The following is a 26,727-nucleotide window of genomic DNA, read 5'->3' as shown; positions in this document are numbered from 1 at the left end:
GTGTGTGGGTTTCTCATTATGGTGGTTTCTCTTGTTGCAAATCATGGGCTCTCGGGCATGTGGGCTCAGTAGCTGTGTCTCTTGGCCTCTAGAGCACAGGCTCAGTAGTTGTGATGCATAGACTTAGTTGTCCCGTGGCATGTGGAGTCTTCCCAGAGCAGGGAGAGAACCTGTGTCCCCTGCATTAGCAGGAAGATTCTTTTTTTTTTTTTTTTTGGCAGGAAGATTCTTAATCTCTGGACCACCAAGGAAGCCCTGGGACATTTCTTGTTGTTGTTGTGGCAGCTGAGGAAGGAGATGCTATTATCATCAAGTGGGTAGAGGCCAGGGATAAGGTTAAACATCCTACAGTGTACAAGACAGCCAGCCAACCCCAACCAAGAATTACCTAGTCCAAAATGTCAGTAGTGCTAAGGTTGAGAAATGCTGGTCTAAAGACTTCTCAGTAATTCATGTTGACTTATCTACTGGATGCTGTGTGCATGCATGTGTGCTAAGTCATTCAATTGTGTCCAACTTTTTACGACCCCATGGACTGTAGCCTACCAGGCTCCTCTGTCCATGGGATTTCTCCAGACAAGAATACTGGAGTGGGTTGCCATGCCCTCCTCCAGAGAATCTTCGCCACCCAGGGATTGGACCCGCATCTCTTATGTCTCTCTTGGCAGGCGGGTTCTTTACCACCAGCACCACCTGGGAAGCCCTCCTGGTTGCTATACCTTTCTAAAATGTTGTGACCTTGTCTACTTTAGTGTCATAGGCTTTGAAAGTATTAGCTGCTTCCCTCTCTCTGATTCCATGTAGCATCTCCCTTGTCTTGATTCCACATGCGATTGTTCTTCTGAGACATGTCCTCTTGAGACCACAGCCAGCATCATGAACCCCATTCACCCGGTCAGCTCTCTCCAGTGGAGGAGCCTGGAAACTGAGTTTCTCTTTCCTTTCCAGAGCCACTTGTCAGACCGTGGAGGGACAGGCCTCAGTCGAGCATATATGATCCCTTTGCTGGGATGAAAACACCAGGCCAGCGGCAACTCATTACCCTCCAGGAGCAGGTGAAGCTGGGCATCGTCAACGTGGACGAGGCCGTGCTGCACTTCAAAGAGTGGCAGCTCAACCAGAAGAGGCGGTCAGAGTCCTTCCGCTTCCAGCAGGTAACTGGCTCTGGATGGACTTTGTATCATGTCTGACTCTCCGCTAGACGGTAGAGAAGGGCTGAGTCCATGCTGTAACTGCACACCTGGGCTGGGTCTGAGAACGTCTGTTTGAGTGTCGTGATGAGTCACTGCATACTTGCGTTTGTCACCTGTTGTCTGGAACCATATGGCTCCCTGGCCGAGCGCTGGTTGGCCTTTCTTGTTGTCATGAGGCTCCAGATCAGGAACCGAGACTCAATTATAACCCCCAGTTCTGCCCTGCCACTTCCCTCTGCATGTGGCCCTCTACTTTTGCTTTCTAGCTTTTTGCTTTTCAGAGGCCTTCTCTCTACTCCTAGTGCCGACACACCCACAGAACTACCACACCTTAGAACTCAAAGAGAACTTGGATGGCTCCCAAGAATTACGCTTAAGTGAGCAAAGCAAGTCACTGACATAAAACCACTCAAGTTAAAACACACTCTCGTATATACACTCCCACCTCCCGCCCCCCCACACACAGATGCACACACAAACTGTAGCCATGTTTGCAAATGCAAAGATCTGGAAAGGACGACCCTATACCCACCCCAATGGTCACCACTCAAGAGGAAACTGGGATCAGAGGGCTTGGCTGTCAGGAGAGTCCTGCTGTTACATGAGGACATGTAGTTACATGGTGACACACACTGTGACACATGGGGACGTGAGTCCTAAAGCTGCATTCGTCCAGCTCTGACAACAGTCTGTGGCACTGTGCTAAGTGCTGAGTGGACCCAATCTCTTCCACCCCTCACAGCAGGCATGGACATAAGTGTCATTGGGCTTCCCTGGTGGCTCAGACAAAAAAGAATCTGCCTGCAATGGAGGAGACCTGGGTTCAGTTCCTGGGTAGGGAAGATCCCCTGGAGAAGAGAATGGCTACCCATCCTTGCCTGGAGAATTCAATGGACTGAGGAGCCTGGTCAGCTACTGTCTGTAAGGCCACAAAGAGTCAAGACACAGCTGAGCTACTAACACTTTCACTTCACTTTACAGAACACCGAGGCTCAGAGAGGTAGGGAGGCAGGGTCAGGATTCAAAGGAAACCTTTCTCATTTCAGAGCCTGTGCTCCCTTCGCAATGCTGTGTCTGCCCTCTGAGTGCTCCTAAAGCACTCTCTCCCAGCCTGTCTCCCTCCCTCTGGGGGTCTGGATGCAGGAACCCAGGGCCCTCCTCACCCAGGAGACCCAGGGAGGCTGCAGTACTGCTGGGAACAGGCTGGTCTTGGCCAAACACTGATCTTCTGAGTCCTTGCCAAGTTGGTGCCACGCAGCATGGTCATCAGGAGTAGCCAGAGCTCCAGTGCCAGGCAGCCTGAGTCCAGCCTTACTCTGCCTCTTTAGACTGGGCGACCACAGCCTCTCTGTACCTCTGCTTTCCCATCTCTGAAGTGTGAGGGAAGAGGGCTAGACAACGTCAACCTTGTGAAGCCCTTGGCATGCCTGGCACATAGTAAATGCTGAGAGTACTCCATGCTCTGATTGCCTCCTGGCACTTACAGAGCCAAGGAGTCCGAGGACTGGACAGTGTGAAGACCATACCAGGGGCTGCCCCATTGTGCCCCATTTTCCTCTGTCTCTGTCCCTTACTTCCCCTCTCGTGAGCAGGCACCTTCCCTTCAGCTCCTTCTCTCTTCAGGTGACTCTTGCTTCTGTGTCTCTGGTAACGTCTTTTCAGCCACCAGCTGGGCATGTCCCCCGAGGTATCCTAGACCTGCAGCACACCCAACAACACACAGGCCCTTGAGGCCTCTTCCCTGGCCTGGCTCCCTGTGTCTGTTCACTCACTGTTATCTTCCAGAGGCCGATGTCCGGACTTCAGACTCTCCTGGGCTCTTCTCCACACTCCCCCACATCCAGCCCGCTGTGTGTCTTACTTGGTCTTGCTCCATGCGTTCTTCCTCTCGCCTCTGCTCCTATCTTTGCGCTCCCTCTGCCACATCCTCATGCTGACCTGTATCACCTACATCTGCCCTATCACATCGTCTTCAGGTAGGTCTCCTTGCCTCCAACTCCTTCCCCCTCCTCTCTGCCCGACCTTACGGCTATGGCCAGCCCCCAACTTCCAGTGTCTCCCTGCTGCTTCCTGGCCCAAGCTCAGTCTCTCAGCTGCAGTCACAACCCAACCAGTCTTTCTGTCCTGCCTCTGTGGCTCCCTCACAGGAACGTTCTGCTCCAGCCAGATGGTCTGAGTGTTAGTCCCTGGGGCATTTCCCTAGAATGCTCAGACACTTCACTTCAAGGTGATTGTTGTTTATGAACTAAAATAGCAACAAATATTGCTCCTCACATGTCTGTTTAACATTTATTGAATGACTGTGATAGCCCAAACAGAAGGATGACAGGAAGGTGCAAGACCTGGTCTCTTGCCCTTTAAGAGCTCAGTGCCTCTGAAGAGACTACACACACACACACACACACACACACACACACACACGACACACGCATGCACACATGCACATGGCACACACATCATAACCCAGTGCCACATGGCATGGGCATCACTAAAGACTGGGACAGTCTGCTATAGGGGGAGGTGCTTTAGAAGGTGGGCCTTGACCCAGGCTGGGAACAGAGTCATGGAATCAGTGTCCCTCAAGGTCAGGGGAATGTGCGAGAACACAGTCTCAGAGGTGGGAATGAGGGTGGAGAGCTTATAAGCAGGTAGGAGACTGGCCTGTCTAAGGGGCGTGCAAGGTGGGGGTGGGTTATATGGCTGGGAAGGAACTGGGAACCAGAGAGGAGGGGAGACCCTTTGTTGTGGACAAGATGTCTTGTCTTCAGGCATAGCTTCTAAGAGGACTTGAATTTCTCTGGGAGCTGATTGCAAATGCACCCGGCCTCATTTGCATGTTGGAAATGTTATTGCAATGTGATATATCTTGCAAATGTCATAAAATCAGAAAGAAACTCTAATGCCTTGAGGGTATAATTCTGGTGTATATTTTTAAAAACAAACTAAATTTTTCCAGGAAAATCTTAAACGGCTAAGAGATAGCATCACCCGAAGACAGAGAGAGAAACAAAAATCAGGAAAGCAGACAGGTATGTGGCTTCCTGGGGCTCCTGCACGCTGGGGGACTTTGCTATGGTCTGTTTTCCTTGACTGTCTTTTCTGCTGGGGCCTGAATGGGCAGACCACTCGCCCAGCACCTGTCACCCTCTTTACAGATCTGGTCCCCCAATAGGCTGTAAGGTCCTTTGGAACAATGACTTTGTCTTGTTAATTCTGTAAATCTAGTACCTGGCTGGCACATAAGGCATGTCAGCAAATGAAAGAAAGGAAGGCTTAAACGCTATACCCCTCTCTCCTCCCATGAGAGAGGACGATAATGCTTTCTCCTAGGCACCTGACTCTCCCCTTGGCATTTAGGAAGACATGTTTCTCTGAGCAGAGAAAGGAGAAAGTCCCATTCACGTAGTGTCAGTATCTGGTTCAAGCAGGTCTACTGTGTCATCGGTGTCCACACCACACGGATCTCAGGTGCAGCAGAGCTCCTGCCGTGTGTAGCGGAGGTCCAATAGCAGGACCATGGATTCCAGTTGTGCGCACTGAGAACCCTCTGCTCCCCTTGACCCTCCCTCCTCCAGGTGCTACCCATGTGGCACCACCATCCCTGGGCAAGGAGTGGGCGGAAGGTCAGAGGGGTCATCCTCAGACTCCTGCCTGGGTGACGAGGTTTTAAATGTGTGCTGCCACTAGCCACACTCATACTTGTCTGCCTTCTGGTTGGGAAGAGGACAAAGGAGAGGAGGAAGAAAGTCGTTCAAGAGCTGTATTCATCCTAGGGTCAGACGGCAGGGTACCCGGTGGTAGAAGGCGGAGGTGCTTTTTAAAACTATGGCACAAGAACCATGGGACATCCCTGGTGGTCCAGTGGTCAGGACTCCATACTTCCATTGAAGGTCATGGGTTTGAGCCCTGGTTGGGGGACTAAGATCCCACAATCTGCACAACATGGCTAAAAAAAGAAGAAGAAGAAGACTTGATTGAATGAAACATTTCACACTTTTAAATATACACAGTGTCAAGAAAGCTGTGATTTGGTGGGGCATGTGGGGGCATCCTTGGTGGCTCAGTCGGTAAAGAATCCACCTGCAATGTGGGAGACCTGGATTCTATCCCTCCATTGGGAAGATTCCCTGGAGGAGGGCATGGCAACCCACTCCAGTATTCTTGCCTGGAGAATCCCCAAGGACAGAGGAGCCTGGTGGGCCTCAGTCCATGGGGTTGCAAAGAGTTGGACACAACTGAGCGACTAAGCACACACACCCACAGCTGATTTGGGAGGTGACCCTGGGGAGCATGGTAGGGGGTGGGGAAGTGAGAGAGGAAGAAAAGGTGGCCAGCAGCCTGCAGTTAGCACCGCGGAGACTGCAGCTTCCTCTCCACAAAGACACTAGGAGTCAACGGAGAACACTCTGGAATGGCTATCCCTCCCATGGGGCATTTAGACACCAGCTCCTGTGTTTTTGGGTGAGGCCTGCTGGGAGATGGGCGCTTGGAATCTGGCTCCCAGAAAAAGCTCATGCAGGTGGAAGCTGGACCCTGCACGACCTGGCCAGGTCCCCGGGCATCAGAGCATCTGCCAAAGGAAAGTCGCCATTTGTGGCTGAGTAAGTGTGATGTATTAGTTAATTGCATAAAGCTCAATCATGTATTTAGTGACATACTAACTTAAAATTGCCTATTCCAGGGTTTTCACATTCAGCTGCCCCAGCACTGGTGCATCCATGCTTGTAAGGGTAGCAGGTAGGAGCAGAGTGGCAGTTAGGGATGGGGTAGGGGGTAGGTTAAGAATGGGACAGGACTTGGGGCCCCTTACTCCGCTTCAACCATTGCAACTCCTTTACAAAAAAATCTGTTTCTATTTTGAGCTTCTGTTTTCTTTAGAGGAAAGAATTCTGCTTTACAAAAAACAAAAAAAAAAAAAACATTTGAAAATTGTCCACACAGGATAACATTGACCTATAGGAGAATTGGGGCTGATGAATGGCATTTCTGCTTGAACAATCTTTTCAAAGAATGGAGGTCACCCCACTCAAGGACTGACTCTATTCATTTGGAAACCTCATTTGCCTTAGAAAAGAAAAACAATGATGATTTTTCTTTAATTTGGGTTAAAAGACCAAGGACGATTAAGAAGTAACAGTCTGTTCATAATAACCTGCCAGTCTGTTCTCAGCCCTGGGAGTTGGCTTACTCTCACTGAGACTGTGCAGAGCACTGATAATGTAGGAAGTCAGAAGAGGGCTGGTTGGCCCAGGACTTACTGAATGCCCTGACCCCACAGAGAAGAATACCAATATTTGTGTTCTGGGTGTGTCTGTGGTCAGTGCAGGGCAGGACCTAAAGGAGCAAGCTGGGTCCCAGGAAACCTGGATTCTGATCCCAGCTTTGTCTCCAAATCATTTCATGATCCAAGACTTTTCCATTAACCGCTTCATGCCTCAGTTTCCCCATCTGTGGTCACACCCAGTTTATCTGCTTAACAGAGTTGTTGTTTAGTCTCTAAATTGTGTCCAACTCTTTGTGGCCCCATGGACTACAGCTTGCCAGGCTCCTCTGTCTGTGGGATTTCCCAGGCAAGAATATTGGAGTGGGTTTGCCATTTCCTTCTTCAAGGGATCTTCCTGACCCCGGGGTCAAACCCACATTGGCAGGAAAGTTCTTTACCACTGAACCACCAGAAAAGCCCACTTACCAGAGTAGCAAAGTTCAGAGGAGGAATATTAGCACATGTGAATGCACTTTGGGAAAAGTGATTCCCAGTATAGTGATGATAATTATTTTTCCTGGCACTGTTCCTCTGTTCAAAGAATATCAGGATTTTGTGGACATTTAGCCTGGATCTACTTGATTTTTTTGAACTTTGATTCCCAACTTTTTTCCTGTGTATTTTACTTATCTTTCCTTGAACTGGTTGTGAGCTGAAAACTGCTTCACTGAAGTGAATTAAGCAGTCACGAATTTACCTTGAAAAGATTGTCATTAAAAACGTCAGCCAAAGCTGAGGGGGAGAATGCGTTACCTGTTTGGGCTCTGAGACACTGTGGGTTCACACCCATGTGGGGTTCACTGACTAGTCTCTGCCCACGCACTTTCAAGCTTGGGCACCCAAGTGGGTGGGAGCTTCCACTGCTCAGTTATAACCAAAGGAGGCTAAGGATGTGAAAAAGATCTGTGTTACACAGAGGTCTGGAAAGCTAGGACCATACACTACCCTTGAGATCGGGGTCTCTAGAATGAGGCAAGCTCGAGCCCACGCAAGCCGGCAATCTGCTGTTTTAATACTCTCCATGCGAATGCCGAGCACACGCTCCATCCAGCCCATCCCCACCCCGCTCTTCCCTGCTGTGCTAGTGTACACAGTCACCCTTCTTGGCAGACCTCTGGCTTTGGCAGGTGCCACACTCCCTAGACTTCCTGCCACACCTGCTCCCTAACAGAGGGGAGGCAGAGGAGGAAGTAGTTCCTTGAGATTAAGGGCACACATCTCCGAAAGCCCACCCACGCTTACACCTCTTCCTAGAGTCTCTGCCCCGAGACTTGGGAAGGTCCGGGGCCTCAAGGGGAGCCCTGTGACAGGAGCTCACCTGGCTTTCACACTTTCCTGGGGAGGAAGCTGGGTCGGGCACCCACAGATACTTTGTTCCACTTGTCAGCTGGGGTTGTTTTCTGCTCATAGCAACCAGGGGTGGAAATCCCCAGGGCACAGGGAAGAAAGACCAGTCACTGATCGGGCTAAGCCAGTGAAGAGGCCAGGTTAATGCTTTGCAGGACAAAGGAATTATCTTGATGAATCTGTGGGGTCTCAAACCAGTGATCAGTCTTGCAAGTCACAAAATCTTTCATGGATCTTATGGACCTCTTTCCATGAATTCTCTGGATCATTACTGTCATTGTGGACCACCCACCGTCTCTATGGGAGGCAACCGAGTCCTTAAGGGCCTGGACTTTGGAGCCTGGGTTCACATCCCAGCTATCCCACTTACCAGCTGCTTGATGGGGACTTGGGAGACGCTACTTCATGTCTCTATACCTTAGTTTCTATTGAGCATGCTGACAATAGTATTTATTTCATGGGTGTTGGAGGACTGAAGAAGCTAAGAATATGTAGGCTCTCGGAACTATGCATGACGTGCAGGATAACCTAGTATTACAATCAATGGCATTCGTAACCCGTCCTTAGAAAAGGAAGAAATCAGAGGGGTTGGCCGACTAACTCAAGTTCCACAGTTGAGTGGCAGAGCTGGGGCACCCATGAACGTGTTAGTCGCTCAGTTGTGTCCGACTCCCAGGCTCTTCTGTCCATTAAATTCTCCAGGCAAGAATATTGGAGTGGGTAGCCATTCCCTTCTCCAGGGCACCTTCCTGACCCAGGGATTGAACCCCAGTCTGCTGCACTGCAGGGGAATTCTTTACAGTCTAAGCCACCAACCTTTCCCTAATTGCACATTCTTTCTGTCACCTGATGGAAAAGTACTTCTCTGCCCTTTCCAACATTCCTCCACCCAACCTTCTGCCAGTGATTGCCATGCATGGTTCTGTGGAGCTTCCGTGCTGATTGGGCAGGGTCCCCACCCTCCTGCCCCTCTTTCCCCGCGGCTCCTCCCCTTCTCCTTCTCCCCCTCCCCTCCCCTCCTCTCCTTTCCTTCCCCTCCCCTCCAGGTTCAGGGGAAGGAGGCGGGTAGAGAGGAAGCAGCTTCGCAGTTTGGTAACTGGCAGTTTGGTAACTGGCATCCCGGTTCCTTAAAGCTGATCCCTTTCTCTCTAATTCCAGACTTGGAGATCACGGTCCCAATTCGGCACTCACAGCACATGCCTGGGAAAGTGGAGTATGGAGTCTATGAGAGTGGCCCCAGGAAAAGCGTCTTTCCCCCAAGGACAGAGCTAAGACGAGGAGACTGGAAAACAGACAGTACCTCCAGCACAGCAAGTAAGCAGGTGGCCCCAGGTGCCTTCACAGCTGGACTCCAGCAGGTGCCTTTGGGTCTTGGAAACATGCTCTATGATGAGCCCAGAAGATCTTAACTGGAGCCTGGTTTGGGCCTAGGAGGTGTAAGAAATGAGGGACATTTAGCCTGTGAGGTTTGCCTTTTTTTGAGGGCACAGAAGACCCTTTACATTAATATCCCCGGAAGGCAGAGTGTGTGATAATTATTACTCTATCACTTTTATAAATGAAAAATCCTAGTAATAGTACTGGTTAATATTTATTGAGCATTCACTATCTGCTAAGCCTTTTCCACAGATTCTCTGATTTAATTATCGTAATCACTCTGCAGGATAGGTACTATCACCTCTTTTTACTGAGGAGGAAACAGGCAGCCTAGGGCCTTCCTCTAGGTTAAATAGCCAACAAGGGGTAGCGCTTGGATTTGAGCTCAGGCAGACTGGATCAGGGTCAAGACTCTTGCTTACTGTTCTTTTTGCTTCAACCGTGGTCAGGGAAAGGAAAAGTCACAAAGTCAAAAACATTAGGTAACAGTGGATTCAGATTTGAGAATTCCAACTGTATAGGCAGTTGAGGATCTGATTTGGAAATGTTTTTCTTTTGGCTTGAAAGCTTGAATAGGAGTCTGATTGCGACAGACAATACCCGCTGATGTGCAGGCAGGAGCTGAGGCTTTGTTTCCGGATCCAGGGCAATGTTAACTGACTGCAGACACGCCCGCTTCACAAGCCAAATAGATTGAGTTTCCCTGCTTTCTTACATTTCAGTGTTAACAAAAGTGGCTAGGGGCAAAAAAATAAAAGAGCAAGAGACAAGCTGAATTTCAGGACTCAAAGTCTCCTTGAATGTCAGGTGGAAGACTGCCATGTGGAGGTAGGAACTGGAAGCTCATCTAACCCAGGGCTTCTTTATCTTTTCTGTATCACGAACCCCTTTGAGAATCTGACGTATGCTGTGCATGTCCTTCTGATAAAAATACACTTGCACGTGTTTTAACACACACACAGTTTTGCCCATCTGTGGACTTAGGTCAAGAGCCTCTGAACTGTTCCTCCTCCTTACTTTTTTAGCAGGGTATTTGTAACCCAGAAAGAGAAAGAGTTTTGCCCAAGGTCCCACAACCAGTCAATGGCAGTAGGAGTAGAAGCCAGCTCTTCCCTCTGCCACTGTTACCTGTTGAAACATACCCAAAGCGTATCACACAGCTATGTTAAGTCTGGACTTGATAGAGATGAAAATCTCCCTTACATAATGAGGGTAATAATATATACTACCCCCTTGAGGCAAGTTAGAGAATTCTGACAAGTTCAGAAATGGGAGAGATTTTCCCAGTGATCACAGATGGCAGAGGAAGCAAGGAGCAGGCAACCCATCTCAGCTGTGCTGTGGAGGAGAGAAGGAGTGTAGACACTCTCGGGGTGAAGGCAGGGCTTTCTGGGGTAAGGGAAGGGGAAATTTAACAAGATAAACACAGAATACTCATTTCGGGTTTGGATTCATTCAAACTATTTTATCTGTATGTTTTACTTTGAGTTACTTTGGAGTGAGAATAGAATGGAAAGCATAAACTCTGCTTTTTACCTTGTGTGGTGGTTTACTGCCCAGGGATCGCTAGCTGATTGGGTAAGAAATGTATTAAATGACAGGCCAGAGGGTTTTATTTTGCTCCGTGGCTGTAGATTGCATCCGGTCCCTGTTATTCAGTTATCTATTGCTGTATAACAAACTATCCAAAAATGCAACGGCTTTAAACACAATCATTTATTTAAGCCTGATTCTAAACTTGGCCAGGAGGCCGTGGGGATGGTTCACCTCTGCCCCATGTGGCCAGTTGGGGTCACTTGTGCAACTGTACTCAGCTGTAAGCTTGGCACGGACTGGAGCATCCATGATGGCCTCTCATTCTTCAGGGCCTCTCTGTATATGGCCTCTAATTCAATAGCCTGAACTTCTTGTGTGATAACAAGATCCATATAGGGAGCATTCCAGAAAAGCAAGCCCCGGTGTGCAAGTGCTTATCGAGCTTTGCCTTACATCACACTTGATAATGTCATATTGGCGAAAGTGAGTCCTGTGGCTAAGCCAAGAGGGAGGTGAGGAGGAGGCAGTACAAAGGTGTGGATACTGGAGGTGGCGTCCTTGAGTCACTAATGGATAATCTGCCATCTTGAAATTGATGATGATGATAGCTGCGGTAATTAATTAAATGCTTGCTCTTACAGGCTCTGTGCCAAGCATGTTACCATACGATCTCATCCTATACAGTAGTGCTCTGAGATCAGGAAACCGAGACATAGGCTAAGCATCTAATCCTGGGTCACTTGACAATTAAGCAGAGGATCGGGGGTTCACATACAGATCTTTCTGTGTACTCAACCTTGGGGACATATTTCCTTCCAAAGAGAGAGAGTTCACAGGGCAAGGAGAGAGAATGAGGATAGTCCAGCTCCGAGCCACCAATAGCCCTTCAACCCCCAGAATCATGCCCTAAAAACAGCACTATTTTATCGTGCTGCAGCTGCCATCTCTTGGAAACTAGAGGAAAACAGTTTCAGGTTAAATCTAGTTATATCTACAATTTTAAGCACAAGATATTAGTCTTATGTTTAAGAGAACAAAAGTTTCATTAAAGAAAGACCATTGAGCTCCTTCTTGTTTGCCTGACTCAAGTTTCTTAACAATCATATACATGATCATTTTTTTCTCTCATTCATACCCCTATCAATCTGTGCATGTGGAGCTAGACTGTACACTGGAGACATAAAGCTAAAAAAGAAACAGGGTCTGTCCTCTGGGAGCTTATAATGGAGGAGAGAAAGTGTAAAAAGAGTGCAAGAGGCTTGTCTGATCCTTCTTCCCTGGTGACAGAAGCCTGGCAAGGCGTGGGCACTGCCCCTTTCCCCCAACAAGAGTGAATGTGATGGGGGCCCGGGGCCAGAACCTCCCACCAACGGTGCCATCCAGGTGGGTTGGGGCCAACCAGGCCATCGGCCTTGGAGAAGGGAGAGGGCCAGGGCAGATAAACCAGGAGTGAGGGTTCAAAGTCAAGCACTGGGGGTTAAAAATTCAACAACACCAAGGGAAAGGATAGTGGGAGCTGGTAGGTATGAATTTCCAGGATCCTAAAATCAGCTCCTGGACACCTTTTTGCTCCCTCCCAGCAGATAATCTCTGGAAGGAGTCTGGTTGGTTGTAAAGGAATAAGATGAACAATGATGAATGACGTGGAGGCTTGGCCCCACAGGGATGGAAGCCCATGCACAGGAGGGGTTACTTCCATTTGGGGGAATCAGGAAAGGTTTTGATAGCATTTGTCCTGAGCATTGGAGCCTGAGGAGGTTTCAAATTTGTGGATGGAGTGGCTGGGGGAGTGGGAAGGAAAGGACGTTCTAGCTGAGCGAACAGTGTTATATGTGGGCAACTGGATAGAAAGAGACAGGGTCATGTTGTCCTTAACTCTGAAACAAACTCTCAATCCCCTGGTTTCTAGAAATATTTTGACACATTATCTTAAATTTAAAAATCTGCCTCCAAGAAATAATCCAAAATTATAATCTCAACCTGCTTTTGTGAAGCTGGTATCTAAATTAATTAGGTCAAAGTTGATGCCATAATAAAGTCAAAACTAAGACAGTTTGCTGCTGCTGCTAAGCCGCTGCAGTCATGTCCGACTCTGTGTGACCCCATAGACGGCAGCCCACCAGGCTGCCCCATCCCTGGGATTCTCCAGGCAAGAACACTGGAGTGGGTTGCCATTTCCTTCTCCAGTGCATGAAAGTGAAAAGTGAAAGCGAAGTCACTCAGTCATGTCCAACTCAGCGATCCCATGGACTGCAGCCCACCAGGCTCCTCTGTCCTTGGAATTTTCCAGGCAAGAGTACTGGAGTGGGATGCCATTGCCTTCTCCATAAGACAGTTTACCTATAATCTAATATAAGTAGCTATTTTGAGTGAAAATTCAGCTAAACCTAAGTGCTGGCAATACTGTTAACAGCATATATTGGAAAAATTAAAGTCAAAGTTTTAGTTGATTGACTGTTAATCTTCCTTCTTCACTGCCAAACCATCACGTCCTTGAGCTTGTTCTAATGCTGTCCTGCCCAGTACAGTAGCCCATAACTGCATGTGACTATGTAAATCTGTTCGTTAAAACTAAATAAAATTTAAAATTCCGTTCCTCAGTTGCGCTGTGTCACATTAGCTACCAAACTGAACAGCACACAGCAGAACATTTCCAGAAAACTCAATTGGATAATGCTGTTTCAGTGATTTAGGTGATAAATCCCCAACTTACATCTCTAAGCAGCTGAACTCACACAGTCATAGTTCCTATCTGGTGTGTAAATCATACTTTTGAATTTGTGCTTTGTGTTTTGTGTCACACTGGCCCTTTTAGAAGGTGTGTATACATGCGTGATGCTTGCACGTGCTTGCTGTAATTCCTAAATAGGTAAAAAAACTTCAGTAACAAAGTTTGTTTGCAGATTTAAGAAACACCACTGAACAGGTGAGAAACAGAGCACCTCTGCTTCCTAGTCTGTCAAATCGAAGTACTAGCATCAGATAAGGTTTTCCTAGGGATTAAAGGCAGTCATGCTTTTAAAGCATAGAACGTGGGGTGAGCTCTTGGTAAATGGTAGCTATAAAGCGAAACGTGGTCATAAAAAGATGACCCATTTTTATGCTGAAAGAAGTGAACTCTAATAACATGGTATATTATTAGATAGCAGCATTTTGAAGAATCCTGCATTCACAGCTTATGTACTGTTTCTATCAGTAAGTGCTAGATTTTTGACTTTTACTTCATCTCGATAGCCTGCATAGTCCAGCTGACTCTGTTTGCACCCTTAGGCAGCGCGAGTAACCGGTCCAGCACCCGGAGCCTCCTCAGTGTGAGCAGCGGGATGGAGGGGGACAACGAGGTGAGAGCTGGGGCACCCCCACCCACATAGGTCTTTGTCTCAGGGGTCATTTCACTGCAGGAAAGAGAAATCCAAGAGAAAGAAGCCAGACACAAAAGATCATCCATGTGGGACTTCATTTATTTGAGACGTCCAGAATAGGTAGATCCATCGAGATAGAAGGCTGGTGGTTACCAGGGCTGGGGATAGGGAAAATGGGGAGAAACTGCCTAAGGGATAGTGTTTCCTTTAGGGGGTGTCGGGAAAATTTCTGGGACTAGACAGAAATGGTGGTTGCACGATATTGTGAACGTACTGAATGGCACTGATTGTTCACTTTAAAATGATCGCTTTATGTTATATTAATTTCCCATCAATAAAAAGAGGAGAAGAAAGGAAGGGAGGGAGGGAAGGAAGGAGGGAGAGGGTTAAACCAAAAGGGTTGTCTGAGAGAGGGAACTGGGTGAGTATCTGGGAATCCAGGGGTGGCGGTCACCTTTCTGGGCCTGGGTCAGGAGCGGCAGGCATGCAGAGCTGGGGCTGGTGGTTTGTGTCCCCCCACCACCGCCCCCAGGCCACACACTCTCTGGTCTCCTTTTTCCTGTGGGTGTCTGCTTTTTCTCTCACCATGCTTTTCTGCTTCTCCACGGGTGGGGGTCACACGAGTCACTGCCAACCTGGGAGACTCCCTGAGGTAGGGTCCTAGGGTGGGCCACCCACCAGCGCATAGCTTGTATTGTCCTGTGACGGAGGACCAATCACAGTCCCCCAAAGGGACTTCTGCTTAAAAAGAAAATTTCTCCAGCCCTACCTGGTTCCCCTAGAGCAATGCTCCTCAAACTTTACTATGCATAAGGATCACCTAGGATCTTGTGAAAATGCAGGTGTGAGGAGGGGCCTGAAACCCTGTGGTTCTCATAAGCTGCCAGGTGGTGCTCGCTGTTGGTGGCCCACAAATCACGCTGAGCAGCAAGGAACGAGAGCTCAGGTCACTAATAATGTCAGTAACTCAGGTCCCATCGTCTCTTCAGTGACTCTGGTTGTCAGAGTCAGTGGAAAACTGCCCCCCGTGTTGCTGGGTTATTGATTTTCAGTCAGTGAGTAATCTTCCACCAAAGCCTGGGGAGAGCCGAGGAGCTTGTGGGATGGCTCTGTCCCGCTGTGTTGCTGCTTAATGTCATTTTCAGCCTTCTCTCTCATCTTTTTTTTTTTGCTGTAGGATAATGAAGCTCCCGAGGTTACCAGGAGTCGTAGTCCAGGCCCTCTACAAGTGGACAGCATGCCCACCGTGCCCCTTGAGAGGCCCCCCAGGGTGCCACCGCGAGCCGCCTCACAGAGGTAACAAGGAAGCTGACAGAACATTTTTTTCCTTGCTTGTTGAGTCTCAGGGCAGAGTAGGGTCTGGGGACATCTAAGGTGACCCAAGAGTGAGTACAGAGCTAAACTCACTGAAATGCATACTTTGGACACATTTCAACGTGGACTCTTCATTCACTTAAGTGATGCTTTATTCAGTTGCAGACTCTAAGTAACAAATTCAGTATTTTGTCAGTGAAATACACTGGGAAAGGTCAACATTTTGCATATTTTTTTTTAAATCTGTTTGGCTAGAATTCAACTCCTGAATAATTAATTCCCTTGGTTGTATTGTGGGGACAGTGCTTCTGGAGGACCAGGAGATAAGAAGGACTTGGGGATGAAATGCAGATGAGAGACAGGATGGTGTGGTAGAGGGGAAACACCACCTGGGAATACCCTGGCAGCCTATTGTGTACATGGATGAATTGTTTAACTTTCCTGAGACTTTATTTCTGTGTCCAATAAATGGAGATAATAAATGGACTTCCTCACAGAGTTGTAAGGATTGAGTTTCTGGCCCTAAATAAGACCACAACTGCCTGTATGATTCTTATACAGAAGGATGAGCCTATGGAGATTGGGGGCTGGGCATTAGACAAAAGAGTGTGACTGACTTATGGGGCTTTGATGTGTGTTCTGGCTCCTGGCAGGAACCTTTCTGAGGTCTTGTGGAACCACTGAAAAGGTGGTCAAAGCTAGCTTGTGTAACTGTCTACTAAGGCAGAAAGGAAGCTTTGGGAATAAAAGCCTAGGCTTGTCTTAGGAGTTTAATTCTTTGATGTCTAAAATACAGTGTGTGGGTAAGGGGTGATTAACTAGGGTTGTTTTTTTTGTTTTTTGTTTTTTTTTTACATTTTGAATCTTTTAACTCAAATAAACCTCATCAGTGAAATTTGTTGAGAAAGTGCCACAGGGAGGTATTTCTTATGTTTCTCTGGAAAGAGCAGCTGACTGTGCACTGAGGATCTCTCCATTTCTGTCTTAGCTGTTACCACTTTTCTGTGTGTTCCTGGCAACATTCACCTACTGACACTTGCTATGAAAACCTCCCACAGTCCCAAAATGCTTTACACTCACCAAACATGTTTCCCTGTTGTAGACTAGAGGTCACATATTAGAGCATTAGCCCTAGAAGGAACTTTAGTGATAATCTAGTCCTGTCTGCTGAATTTGCATTATGTTCTGTTACTTGAAAATTATATATAGTTGGTGACTGGGGAGGGATGTTTATGGAGAGCAGTTATGGTAATAAATGCTTGTATTTATTGGCACTTACTATGTGCTGGGTATTCTGGTAAACTCACTAAATGCATTAACTCATTTAATTCTCTCCACAACTTCAAGTGGTAGATATTTAGAGTTATCCCATTTTGCAGAGGTAGAAACTGGGGCTTGAGACTGGATGGAGACTTTATCTGTGTGATAAACCTAGGTGTGCCTGACTCCAGGGTCCAGTCGTTTAGTCATTGTGTTTTACCTGTCCAAGGAGGTCCAGGCGTCATGGGAGAAGATCTAAGACCTTTTGTTCTTGAAGGTAAAGGAGGGAGTTATCTAATTGTTCCAAGATTAAAAAGAATGTCAGTCTTGAATGCAGAGCTTCAAAGACTCTGTGGAACTTTGTCTGCAGGAGAGAGAACAACTAGGGAAGTGGATTCCAGAAATTAAAGACTGGAAACGGGGATGCATTTAATGTGTAAAGAGAGATGGCAGTTGAATTGTTTGGGAGATTCTGGAAGCATGTTGTGATAAAGATGGGGAGAGAAAAAGGAGGAAAACACATTTGACTAAAGAAATGGTGTTTACAAAGAAATCTGTAATTGATAGAAAAAGGGTTTGGGTGCATTTTTGGTGTGAAGATTGGAAAAGATGCAATTGTTCTGAAACTGTATATAATGTTCATAATTAAATGAGGAGATGTTTGAGCGACGAATAACATGGGCCTTTGTCCTGAATGCTTGACCCACTGATGGATAAGACGGGAGGCTGACTGGATATTCTCCACTTCACTTCCAGATCTGGGAACTGGCACAACTCTTCCCCCTTTATGTTCTCCTGAACTTCCCTTCCCCAAACAGCACATCCCACTCATCACTCTCTCCAGTCCTGGTCCCTGCCTCTCCTCACTCTTCATGCTGTCCCCAGAGCTTGAACTGTCAGCTCTAAGTCCATCTCTGTCTCTACCTGGGCCTTCTATTTCCTGCTCTTCACTGGGGACCTCACCAGGGGTCCCAGAGATCTCAAGTTCAGTTCAGTTGAGTCACTCAGTCGTGTCCGACTCTTTGTGACCCCCTGAACCGCAGCATGCCAGGCCTCCCTGTCCATCACCAACTCCCGGAGTCTATTGTGTCCATTGTGTCAGTGATGCCATCTAACCGTCTCATCCTCTGTCGTCCCCTTCTCCTCCTGCCCTCAATCTTTCCCAGCATCAGGGTCTTTTCAAATGAGTCAGCTCTTCGCATCAGGTGGCCAAAGTATTGGAGTTTCAGTTTCAACATCAGTCCCTCCAATGAACACCCAGGACTGATCTCCTTTAGGATGGACTGGTTGGATCTCCTTGCAGTCCAAGGGACTCTCAAGAGTCTTCTCCAACACCACAGTTCAAAAGCATCAATTCTTCGGTGCTCAGCTTTCTTTATAGTCCAACTCTCACATTCATACCTGACTACTGGAAAAACCATAGCCTTGACTAGATGGACCTTTGTTGGCAAAGTAATGTCTCTGCTTTTTAATATGCTGTCTAGGTTGGTCATAACTTTCTTTCCAAGGAGCAAGAGTCTTTTAATTTCATGGCTGCAGTCACCATCCCCAGTGATTTTGGAGCCCAGAAAAATAAAGTCAGCCACTGTTTCCCCATCTATTTGCCATGAAGTGATGGGACCGGATGCCATATCTCAGTTTTCTGAATGTTGGGCTTTTCTGGCTGGAAGTCATGAGAAGAAGGCAGTTCGGGGCAGAGGAAGGCAGGTGGGATGATGAGCTCAGTTTTTGCACTCACGATCTCATTGAACTCATCATCCCACCTGCCTTCCTCTGCCCTGAACTGCCTTCTTCTCATGACTTCCCAGCCAGAGACAAGACACTATTTTCTTTCTTCCGCAAGTCCCTAACCCCGGAGGCAGCCTCCATTCTTGCTCCTTTGCAGCCCCCCAGGCTCTGTTCATTCTGCTGCCCTTGCAGCTCTCAGATCCACCCCCTCCTCTCCATCTGCCCATGCCTAAGTTCATCCCTGCATTTACCTCCCTGTCTCCATCAGTCCCTCCTCCACATTGCACAAGAGTGCACTTTCTAGAACAGAAATAGCTGATGATGTCACTTCCTGGCATAAAAGCCTTGCATTTATTTCTGTATTTTTTAGCATGCTGTAGCCCTAAGTCCCATCTCTCTCCTGTATTCATTGATGTTTCACCCCTTAAGCATTCCTAGTGAGCTGTGCCATTTTGTACAGTCTTTGCCCAATATGTTCCTTTTGCCTAGAATGCTGTCTTCCTACTCCTTTCCAATCTCTGCTTAGAAGATTCCTACACATCCTTTAGGACTCTGTCAAGACTTCACCTCTTCTTTGAAGCCTCCCCTGATGTTCCTCTGTAGCGTGAACTTTCTGTGTTCCCCAAATACCTCTATTATAACTCACTCCACATGGTGGCCCTTGTTTGCATATCTATCTCGCCAAGTAGATGGTAAACCTCAAAATGATAAAGACTGTTTTGATTTTTAAAGTTTTTTCTACTCTCCCCAGTGCAATATGGAGTTAACTCAGTAGTTGGCACATGCTAGGAACTTAGCAAATATTTATCATGCAAGTAAGTGAATGGGCAGATGATAGATTGATACAGATTGGGTTGACAGCTAGCCATCAAGTCATGTACCGCAGTGCAGGTGGGTTACACATCAGAAGAAAGAAGCTTCACATTCCCACAGGCTGTAAGTTCCCAACAGACTTCAAAGTTAGGGAAGGCAGATGGTAACATGAACAGGAGCAGATGCATTATATCCTTGTGTGGCGTTTCCCTTGCAGCTCCCACAGAGTGGGCAGCTGACAGTGTCACATTCTTCATAGGTATAAAGTCCTGCCAGTAGAGGAAGAAAGACCCAGTATCTTGCTGAGACATTGCCCCTTTGTTTTTGAATACGTTTTGCTGTTTCCTAGTGATTTAGCCAATCACTATGGGCTTCCCAGGTGGTGCGGTGGTAAAAAGTCCTCCTGCCAGTGCAGGAGAAGCAAGAGTTGCAGGTTCGATCCCCGGGTGGGGAAGATCCCCTGGAGAGGGAAATGGCAACCCACTCCAGTATTCTTGCCTAGAAAATTCCATGGACAGAGGAGCCTGGTAGGCTATAGTCCATGCAGTTGCAAAGAGTCAGACACGACTGAGCACAATGAGCTCAGCACAACAATCTGTGCACTCCCCTTTAAGGCACAGCCTAGGTACTGACAAATCAGAGCATATTTATGAAGGCCTCCTGGAGTACCAAGAGTTAACCTTTTAGCTGCTTGGACTTCCCTGGTGGCTCAGCTGGTAAAGAATCTGCCCTTAATGTGAGAGACCTGGGTTCAATTCCCGGGTTGGGAAGATCCCCTGGGGAAGGGAAAGACTACCCACTCCAATATTCTGGCCTGGAGAATTCCATGGACTGTATAGTCCCTGGGGTTGCAAAGAGTCAAGCACAACTGAGCGACTTTCACTTGTAAAGATATCTGTGGAATCCCTAGGCAGGAGCAGGGGGAGTGGTCAGAGAGTAAGGGGACTTGGACCTGAGACTATTTACTAATAGGGAAGCTTAAAAATATTTTTTAACAATGTTGTGATCATACAAAAGCATACTGTCTAAATAACAGACCTGCTTTAAAACAATGCTAACCAACATTAGGATTGCTGGGTTCTTGAACCAAAGTTATCTCCTCAGCACAGAGGAGAAAGCAGCCAGTGCCCAGGTCTCTGGACTGGCCAATCCTGTGTCCAACTCCAGCTTCCCAGTGTCCTTGGAGGCCGTTTCCCCACAGACCACCCCTCAATTCTGATTTGATACATTTTACTTCCGTGGTTTTGATATGCATATAATCACAAATCCATTCCCAAAGACAGGGCTTCCAATCTTTAGCTGGGCTGTTCACCAGAAAGAAATATGGAGATGGTTTGTTTGCTGCTGCTAAGTTGCTTCAGTCATGTCTGACTCTGTGTGACCCCATAGACAGCAGCCCACCAGACTCCTCTGTCTCGGGGATTCTCCAGGCAAGAATACTGGAGTGGATTGCCATTTCCTTCTCCAATGCATGCATACATGCTAAGTCACTTCAGTCGTGTCTGACTCTGTGCGACCCCGTGGACAGCAGCCCACCAGGCTCCTCTGTCCACAGAACTCTCCAGGCAGGAGTACTGGAGTGGGTTGCCATTTCCTTCTCCAGGTTTGCTTACAGACCTGCTCAATTGCAGAGTGGGTCAACAGAGGAAGAGTGACCAGGAGGGAATCATGCCTCTCTTTGTGATGGAAGGTAAAATGTAAGACTCATGGGGCATTATTGGGGAAAAGGTCTAAGAACAGGTCTTTCACCACAAATAATAAAATTATTAGCTTTACCTCTTGAGTGCCTACTCTAAGCCAGAAAGTGCTCTCCATCTTCCACCTGTCATCTCCGGGCGGCACACATTACTCCAGCGTGGGCATCTTTACTTCTCTCTGGCAGATAAGAAACAGAAAAGTTTGAACTTGTCCTTCAGATGTGCGCATGAATGCCTCTGCCATGTGTTCATAGGTTACAAACGTCCCCTAACAAAACATTCAGTACAGTGCACTGACTTTCCCTATTGTCTGTCTCATCCATTATAGTCTTTAAGGGTGGGATCAATGCCCACTTTACTTACTGTTATATCCCACACCAGAGGTTAATGCACAGTAGATACATGTTTGTTGAGAGGAAGGAAGGAAACCATCAAGCCAGCCTTAGCTCATTTAGGTGATGACTGGTAGCACCTGAGGGTTCTTCAGCTTTCTCCTCTAAGCTCATGGTTCATAGGGCCGGTTGGGGCAATGGAAGGAGACTGTCTATTTTCTCTGGATAAAGAGACAATCACACAAAACCATCTACGCCCAGGTGCTGTAGGACTTCTTGAGGATATCTGTTGTTATTCTTTTCTACTTCTGCCTCCCTCTCTGCCTTCTGAGATGGCCCGTCTTTTCCCAACTCCTTTATTGTTTCCTTGACCTATGCAAAACTTGCATTCAAGAGACATTTAATAAATATTTACTCATCGATTCATTCAATCAAGTATGTAGTTCCAGGGTAGCACAGTTCAATTACAGCACTTGACAAAGCGCTCTTTCTTGACTTATTGACTTACTTCCAAGAGAATTAAATATTGGTTTTACAGCACACATATGGAAATACCATCTCGATTGTTGAACCTGTTGTAAATATATTCCCCCAGGTCTATCTGGAGTGTCATTTAGCACTGTTCAAAAACCATCTAGGCAATGTGGAGGGAGGCTTCTAGGAAAGAGGACGTGGAGTTGAGACAACACTGAGTGATCCCAAGTAGAAGTAGTTGTGAGAAGCTGACTTCAGAAATTCTTAAGTCCTCTCTCAAGGATCTCCCTACTGCAGTGTGTCTGCTGCCTGGCTGCATATTTGAATCACTGGAGTTTTAAAATATAGATTTTATTATTATTTAGGTGTGGCAAGATCAGCATATCAGGAGACAACTACCATTGAATAGGTGGTTTGTTATACTCCTAGATCTCAAGAGGAGGCGGGCACATTATGCTGGGAAACCAGGAAAGCCCCAGGTTTAGGCAGAAGAAAGGGCAGGTAGGGCAGAAAGAGGGGCAGGAACTTTTCTTGTGGGTTCTGCAGGAAGGAACCAGTGAGGCAGGCTAGGCAGATTTGGCAACCCACTCCAGTGTTCTTGCCTGGAGAATCCCAGGGACGGGGAAGCCTGGTGGGCTGCCATCTGTGGGATCGCACAGAGTCGGACTTAGCAGCAGCAGCAGCAGTTTGAGTAATTTCTGCAGGCTTTGGGGCTCAGGGGCTGTCTCCAGTTGCCCAACACCTGGCCCTGGGGTGATTAGTGCGGGTGGATAGAGGCCTGGACTTTGAGAGTCCCGGTGCTGGAGGTGATTGGGATATGGACTCTGGATTGGTTAGTTTGCGTGTGAAATGTGTGCTAACTGCAGGCTATTTAGAGGAATTAGCCCCCTCAGAGGGGCAGGCCTTCCAGGATCAGCCAGGACCCGGATGTCAAAGCTTCACAAAATAAACCACATGGTTAATACAACTGGTTGAAGGAGGAACGCTATTTACATGTTGTCATGCTTGAGCCTTATCCTCCAGAGATTATGATGGAATAGGTCTGGGATTGAGCCTGGGAACTGGTATTTCTCAAAGCCCCCCACCTGGAGTGATTCTAATGTTGGCTAGGATTGCAATCCACAGATTAGCATGTATGCCACTGAAAGGTCCGTATGTCTCTCCAGTTTTATTAATTGAAGGATGTGTCCTTTGCATAGTATACCATAGTATACCAAGTTTGCAACATATCATGGATTCCTAAGAAGTAGTTCATCGAATCTGTTTGATCATAATTGCTTTGTCTTCCATTTCAGGCCTCCGACCAGGGAGACCTTCCATCCTCCTCCACCTGTTCCACCCAGAGGCCGCTGATTCCACCTCCTAAAGGCTACCTCCTTCTGGACTTTGAGACTTGCAGTTTTCAGCCTGTTAATGATGTCTTCATGTTGAGTTTTATGGCCTGACTGCTGACCTTAAGACCCACTCTCATCACTGATATTGCTGCGGCCCTGCTGGTTTGGGCTTACCTTGCAGAAGATATTATTAAGGCACAAAGAATCAAAAAACTAAGAACTTCATTCACCATCATCTATTGATCCATATCCTCGTTTGCCAAGAGGATGATGACTTAATTGGAACTGGACTAATTTGGCATGTCAGGAGCCTGAAAAGATTGATCAGAAATGTACAAGTGATTTTACAGAAATGCACTTATATTAGGTCTTACTTATTTGCTAGTCCAATCTAACTTCTGTGGTTATGATTTAAAACTTACAGTATTCAAGCAAGAAGGTATATCCTAATTTTTAAATGATTCTTCAGCTTTTCTGTAGCTTCAGGAGTGTGTTTAAATGCCAGGGCTGGTCACATACAGCAAACTCAAAAGGACTTTAGAGAGGGATTAATCCTAACTCCTTTTAGATAGAAGGAAAATCTAATTTCACTGAAGCCTGGAGCCAAGAGTACTCAGTTGGTTAGAGGAAGAGGTGGGTCTAGAATCTGGACCTGCTGATTCCAGGTCATCACACTTCCCATATCCAAATGGCCAAGCTCTCTCCCTCAAAAGATGCCCAGATGTAGAAATGTGTTCAGTGACTATTGACCTTCTAGAAGTTTCCTTTTTCCATATCTCCCAGGTATGGAATTATCAAGTATTTGGGGCATTTATAATTCAGTATGCTTGCCAAGGAACATCTAAAAATGGTTGGGAACCAGAAGCTTGGCATGCCAGGGACCCTACTTATTGCTCTGCATCCTTTATAGATCTTAGTTCTGGCCATAAGAGACAGGGGGGATCCTTGAATTTCACTCTGCTGAGGGGTCAGAAGAAGAAGGAAGAACTTAAAATAGAAATAGTCCTCTGTTTTACTATACACTTGTTAATAACACCAGGTTTGGGAAATCTGTGCAGAGAATGTAGAGCCTTAGGTATATCATTAATTTTGAGTTCCTAGCACATAAATCTACCTTGAAAACACATGTCTTTAATTTGATGCTTAAATATACAGTAAAATTAATGTCAGACCCATTTCTTTAAAAATTATCAGAACTCTGATAGTTCTCCATGAAATTATTATCCATCCCACACAAATATATAAAAACTATACTATTAAAGATCCATTTAAGTACAGTTTTATTGAGTCCTTTTCTAATGATGAATGGTTCTTTTTCAGTCGAATTCCTCAGTTCAGCAAACAATGATTGAGTGAAGTTAATAGCTTCTGGGATCTTGGGTTTTTGTTTTTCTGCTTTTTTTTCCTGACATAAAATACACTATTGGCACTGGCCTTGAAGAGAGTATTTGTGCAAATTACCTACCACAATTCCTGGCACACAGTAGCTGTTTTGGAATGGTCCCTTTACTCTCCTTGTCACTTATCTGGGAGAAATAAGGAAATATGAGATAAAAGGAGAACAAGAAGTACAAGACCGTATTCCTCTTATTCACAGACAGTCTCTATTTTAAGCATGCTTGATTTGATAAAGCTATACTTTTAAAAATATTTAATGCCTCTAATCCTCCTTTTGGATGCCAAATTTAAATTTTTTTTAAGATTCTTTGATAAATAAACGTTTAGATCAGTAACATGGCAAAACGTACTGCTAGCCAGTGGTGTTACCATCTTTGAATGCACATCACTGTGCAATATTGGAATATTTTATGGCATTTTATTCTTGTAGGAAAATAAGTGGAAAACATAAAATTGAAAGTACTTATGAGAAATCTGGGTTTCATAAATATGGTACGCTTGGGATGTGGGCTGAAAGGATCAGGAGTACCAAGTCAAAAATGGCAAGTCTTAAATCCTCATTGAATGTTCATTGAACATCCAAAATGATTGTGTGTAAAAGAAGAAAATGAAAAATTTGTATGAAGCATGGGGACCATGTTATCAAGGAATATCTCTAAATGATGGGGCGAAATTTTTCATTCTCCAGAAACAGAACCACTCATTATAATTTAAATTTACTCAATTTCCACACACTCAACCTTAGTATACATTTTTAGGACTACAGTACGTAACACAATTTAAGTACAATGAGAATCAGAAACTAAATTGTAACTAGGTAATCCAAAGAGACAGTGAAAAAGTTCCCTACATGATGCCTCTCCTTCCCCAAGATTTTACAAACTGGCTCAATAGACAGTGAAGCTGTTAGTCATACTCACTGCCATTGCCTTTGCCTTTCTGACTGTGCAGGCACATTGTCCTCCAGTTCCCAGTCCAGCACTGTTCCTTCATCTTGTGTCAAAACCTGTGAGCAGATAACCCAACTGTATGAGCAACAAAGTATGAATACTGAGAGACTCTAAACAGGAGGTTTGTACTACAATCAAATCATTTAACTTGACATATTTAATGATGTGAATAATCCCTAAGGCTTTGCCATAATTAGGTAAAGCAATAGTATGTAAATGACTTAAATGAATATTTTTCACATCAAGCTAAGTTACCTGCTCTTTCCCCCTCCTTTTGTCTTTCTTTGTTATTAAAAAACAGGGATCCTAGTCCACCCTACTGGGATTTTTAGATCCCTCTCCCATTTCTCCAGGAAGTAAATCCCTCTCCCATTTGCTCCAGGAAGTAAGTTGGTTTTCTATGCTTGTCTTTCAAAGCATACTGTGTGGATTTGCAACTGGTTGGCTGAAGAAGCATTAGTAATGGATTTATTTCTAAGAAAGACAAGTAGCTAATTTGGATATCTCTAGAAGACTCATCCTAAAAATCGATCCTCAATTTTGAGGACTCTGACTGTATAAATATTTGCTTTGGTTTGATAAACAAATTGTGTTCTATTCATTTCCAAGTATAATAAGTTATTAAGAATTAAAAACGGTCTTCTCCATTCATTCCTGTGGCCAGATACTATGTTCACCAGAGTGGTGAGAGGATGAGTAGGAGGTTGAAAGATGTATTCTGAATTCTGAGCACAACTCAGAATTAGTTTTCTCATAGAAACTGTAATAAATCGTGGGTTCCCTGGCTAGCCTGCCAAAGCCCATTTAAAATGTCTTAGCTAGCCATGCAGTAAGAGTTAGCATGATGAAGGGAAAGAACATTGGCTTGGAAGTCAGGAAAATGATTTTATTTTGGACTGCTGCTGACTTGATGAATTCACCCACCTTGACTACCCATCATCTGTAAAATAAAATGTTTTGTGTTTAGTAATAACCTAAGTCCCTTCAACTCTGTAAGTTTAGGACTAAGGCTAGGGGTAAGGAATCACTCATTCTGAAGAAGGAAGGAGACAGCCATACTGGAGTGACCACCTAGTTAGCAAGGGGTCTTATTATGTGGCAGCTCCTGTTCCATGCCCTCTATCATTGGTATGACAGATTAGTTAAAAGAAATGTGTGAGAAACAGTAAAATGGGAACTTAGTTGTATCATAATACAACTTATAATATTATAACTTATAATAGCCTTAGTTGTTCTTTGGTCTAAGAACCAAATGTTTTAAGTGCTTGCTTCCTAAAGAAAGAATTCAAAACAATTTTAAAGTTCCTCGGTATCTAGAACATTTCAGCTAGAACAGAAAAGGTAGAGGC

The 26,727-nt window shown here is 46.0% G+C and overlaps 1 protein-coding gene across 2 annotated transcripts in view; it reads left to right on the top strand.

Annotated features, from left to right (window-relative positions):
• PIK3AP1 (phosphoinositide-3-kinase adaptor protein 1) overlaps nt 1–24,307 on the top strand; it is a 120,729-nt gene extending 96,422 nt beyond the window's left edge. For both annotated transcript variants that reach the window (XM_070781278.1, XM_070781277.1), the window contains 6 exons: nt 949–1,154; nt 4,150–4,222; nt 8,962–9,117; nt 13,987–14,057; nt 15,256–15,374; nt 22,992–24,307. In XM_070781278.1, the coding sequence (XP_070637379.1) occupies nt 949–1,154; nt 4,150–4,222; nt 8,962–9,117; nt 13,987–14,057; nt 15,256–15,374; nt 22,992–23,049 (683 nt within the window). In that variant the 3' untranslated portion in view covers nt 23,050–24,307. The remainder of the gene's footprint in view (nt 1–948; nt 1,155–4,149; nt 4,223–8,961; nt 9,118–13,986; nt 14,058–15,255; nt 15,375–22,991) is intronic.
• The last annotated feature ends 2,420 nt before the right edge of the window (nt 24,308–26,727 follow it).

Source organism: Bos indicus, chromosome 26 (assembly GCF_029378745.1).
Source record: "Bos indicus isolate NIAB-ARS_2022 breed Sahiwal x Tharparkar chromosome 26, NIAB-ARS_B.indTharparkar_mat_pri_1.0, whole genome shotgun sequence".
Taxonomy (NCBI): Eukaryota; Metazoa; Chordata; class Mammalia; order Artiodactyla; family Bovidae; genus Bos; species Bos indicus.
This window is presented reverse-complemented; position numbering and strand designations above follow the sequence as displayed.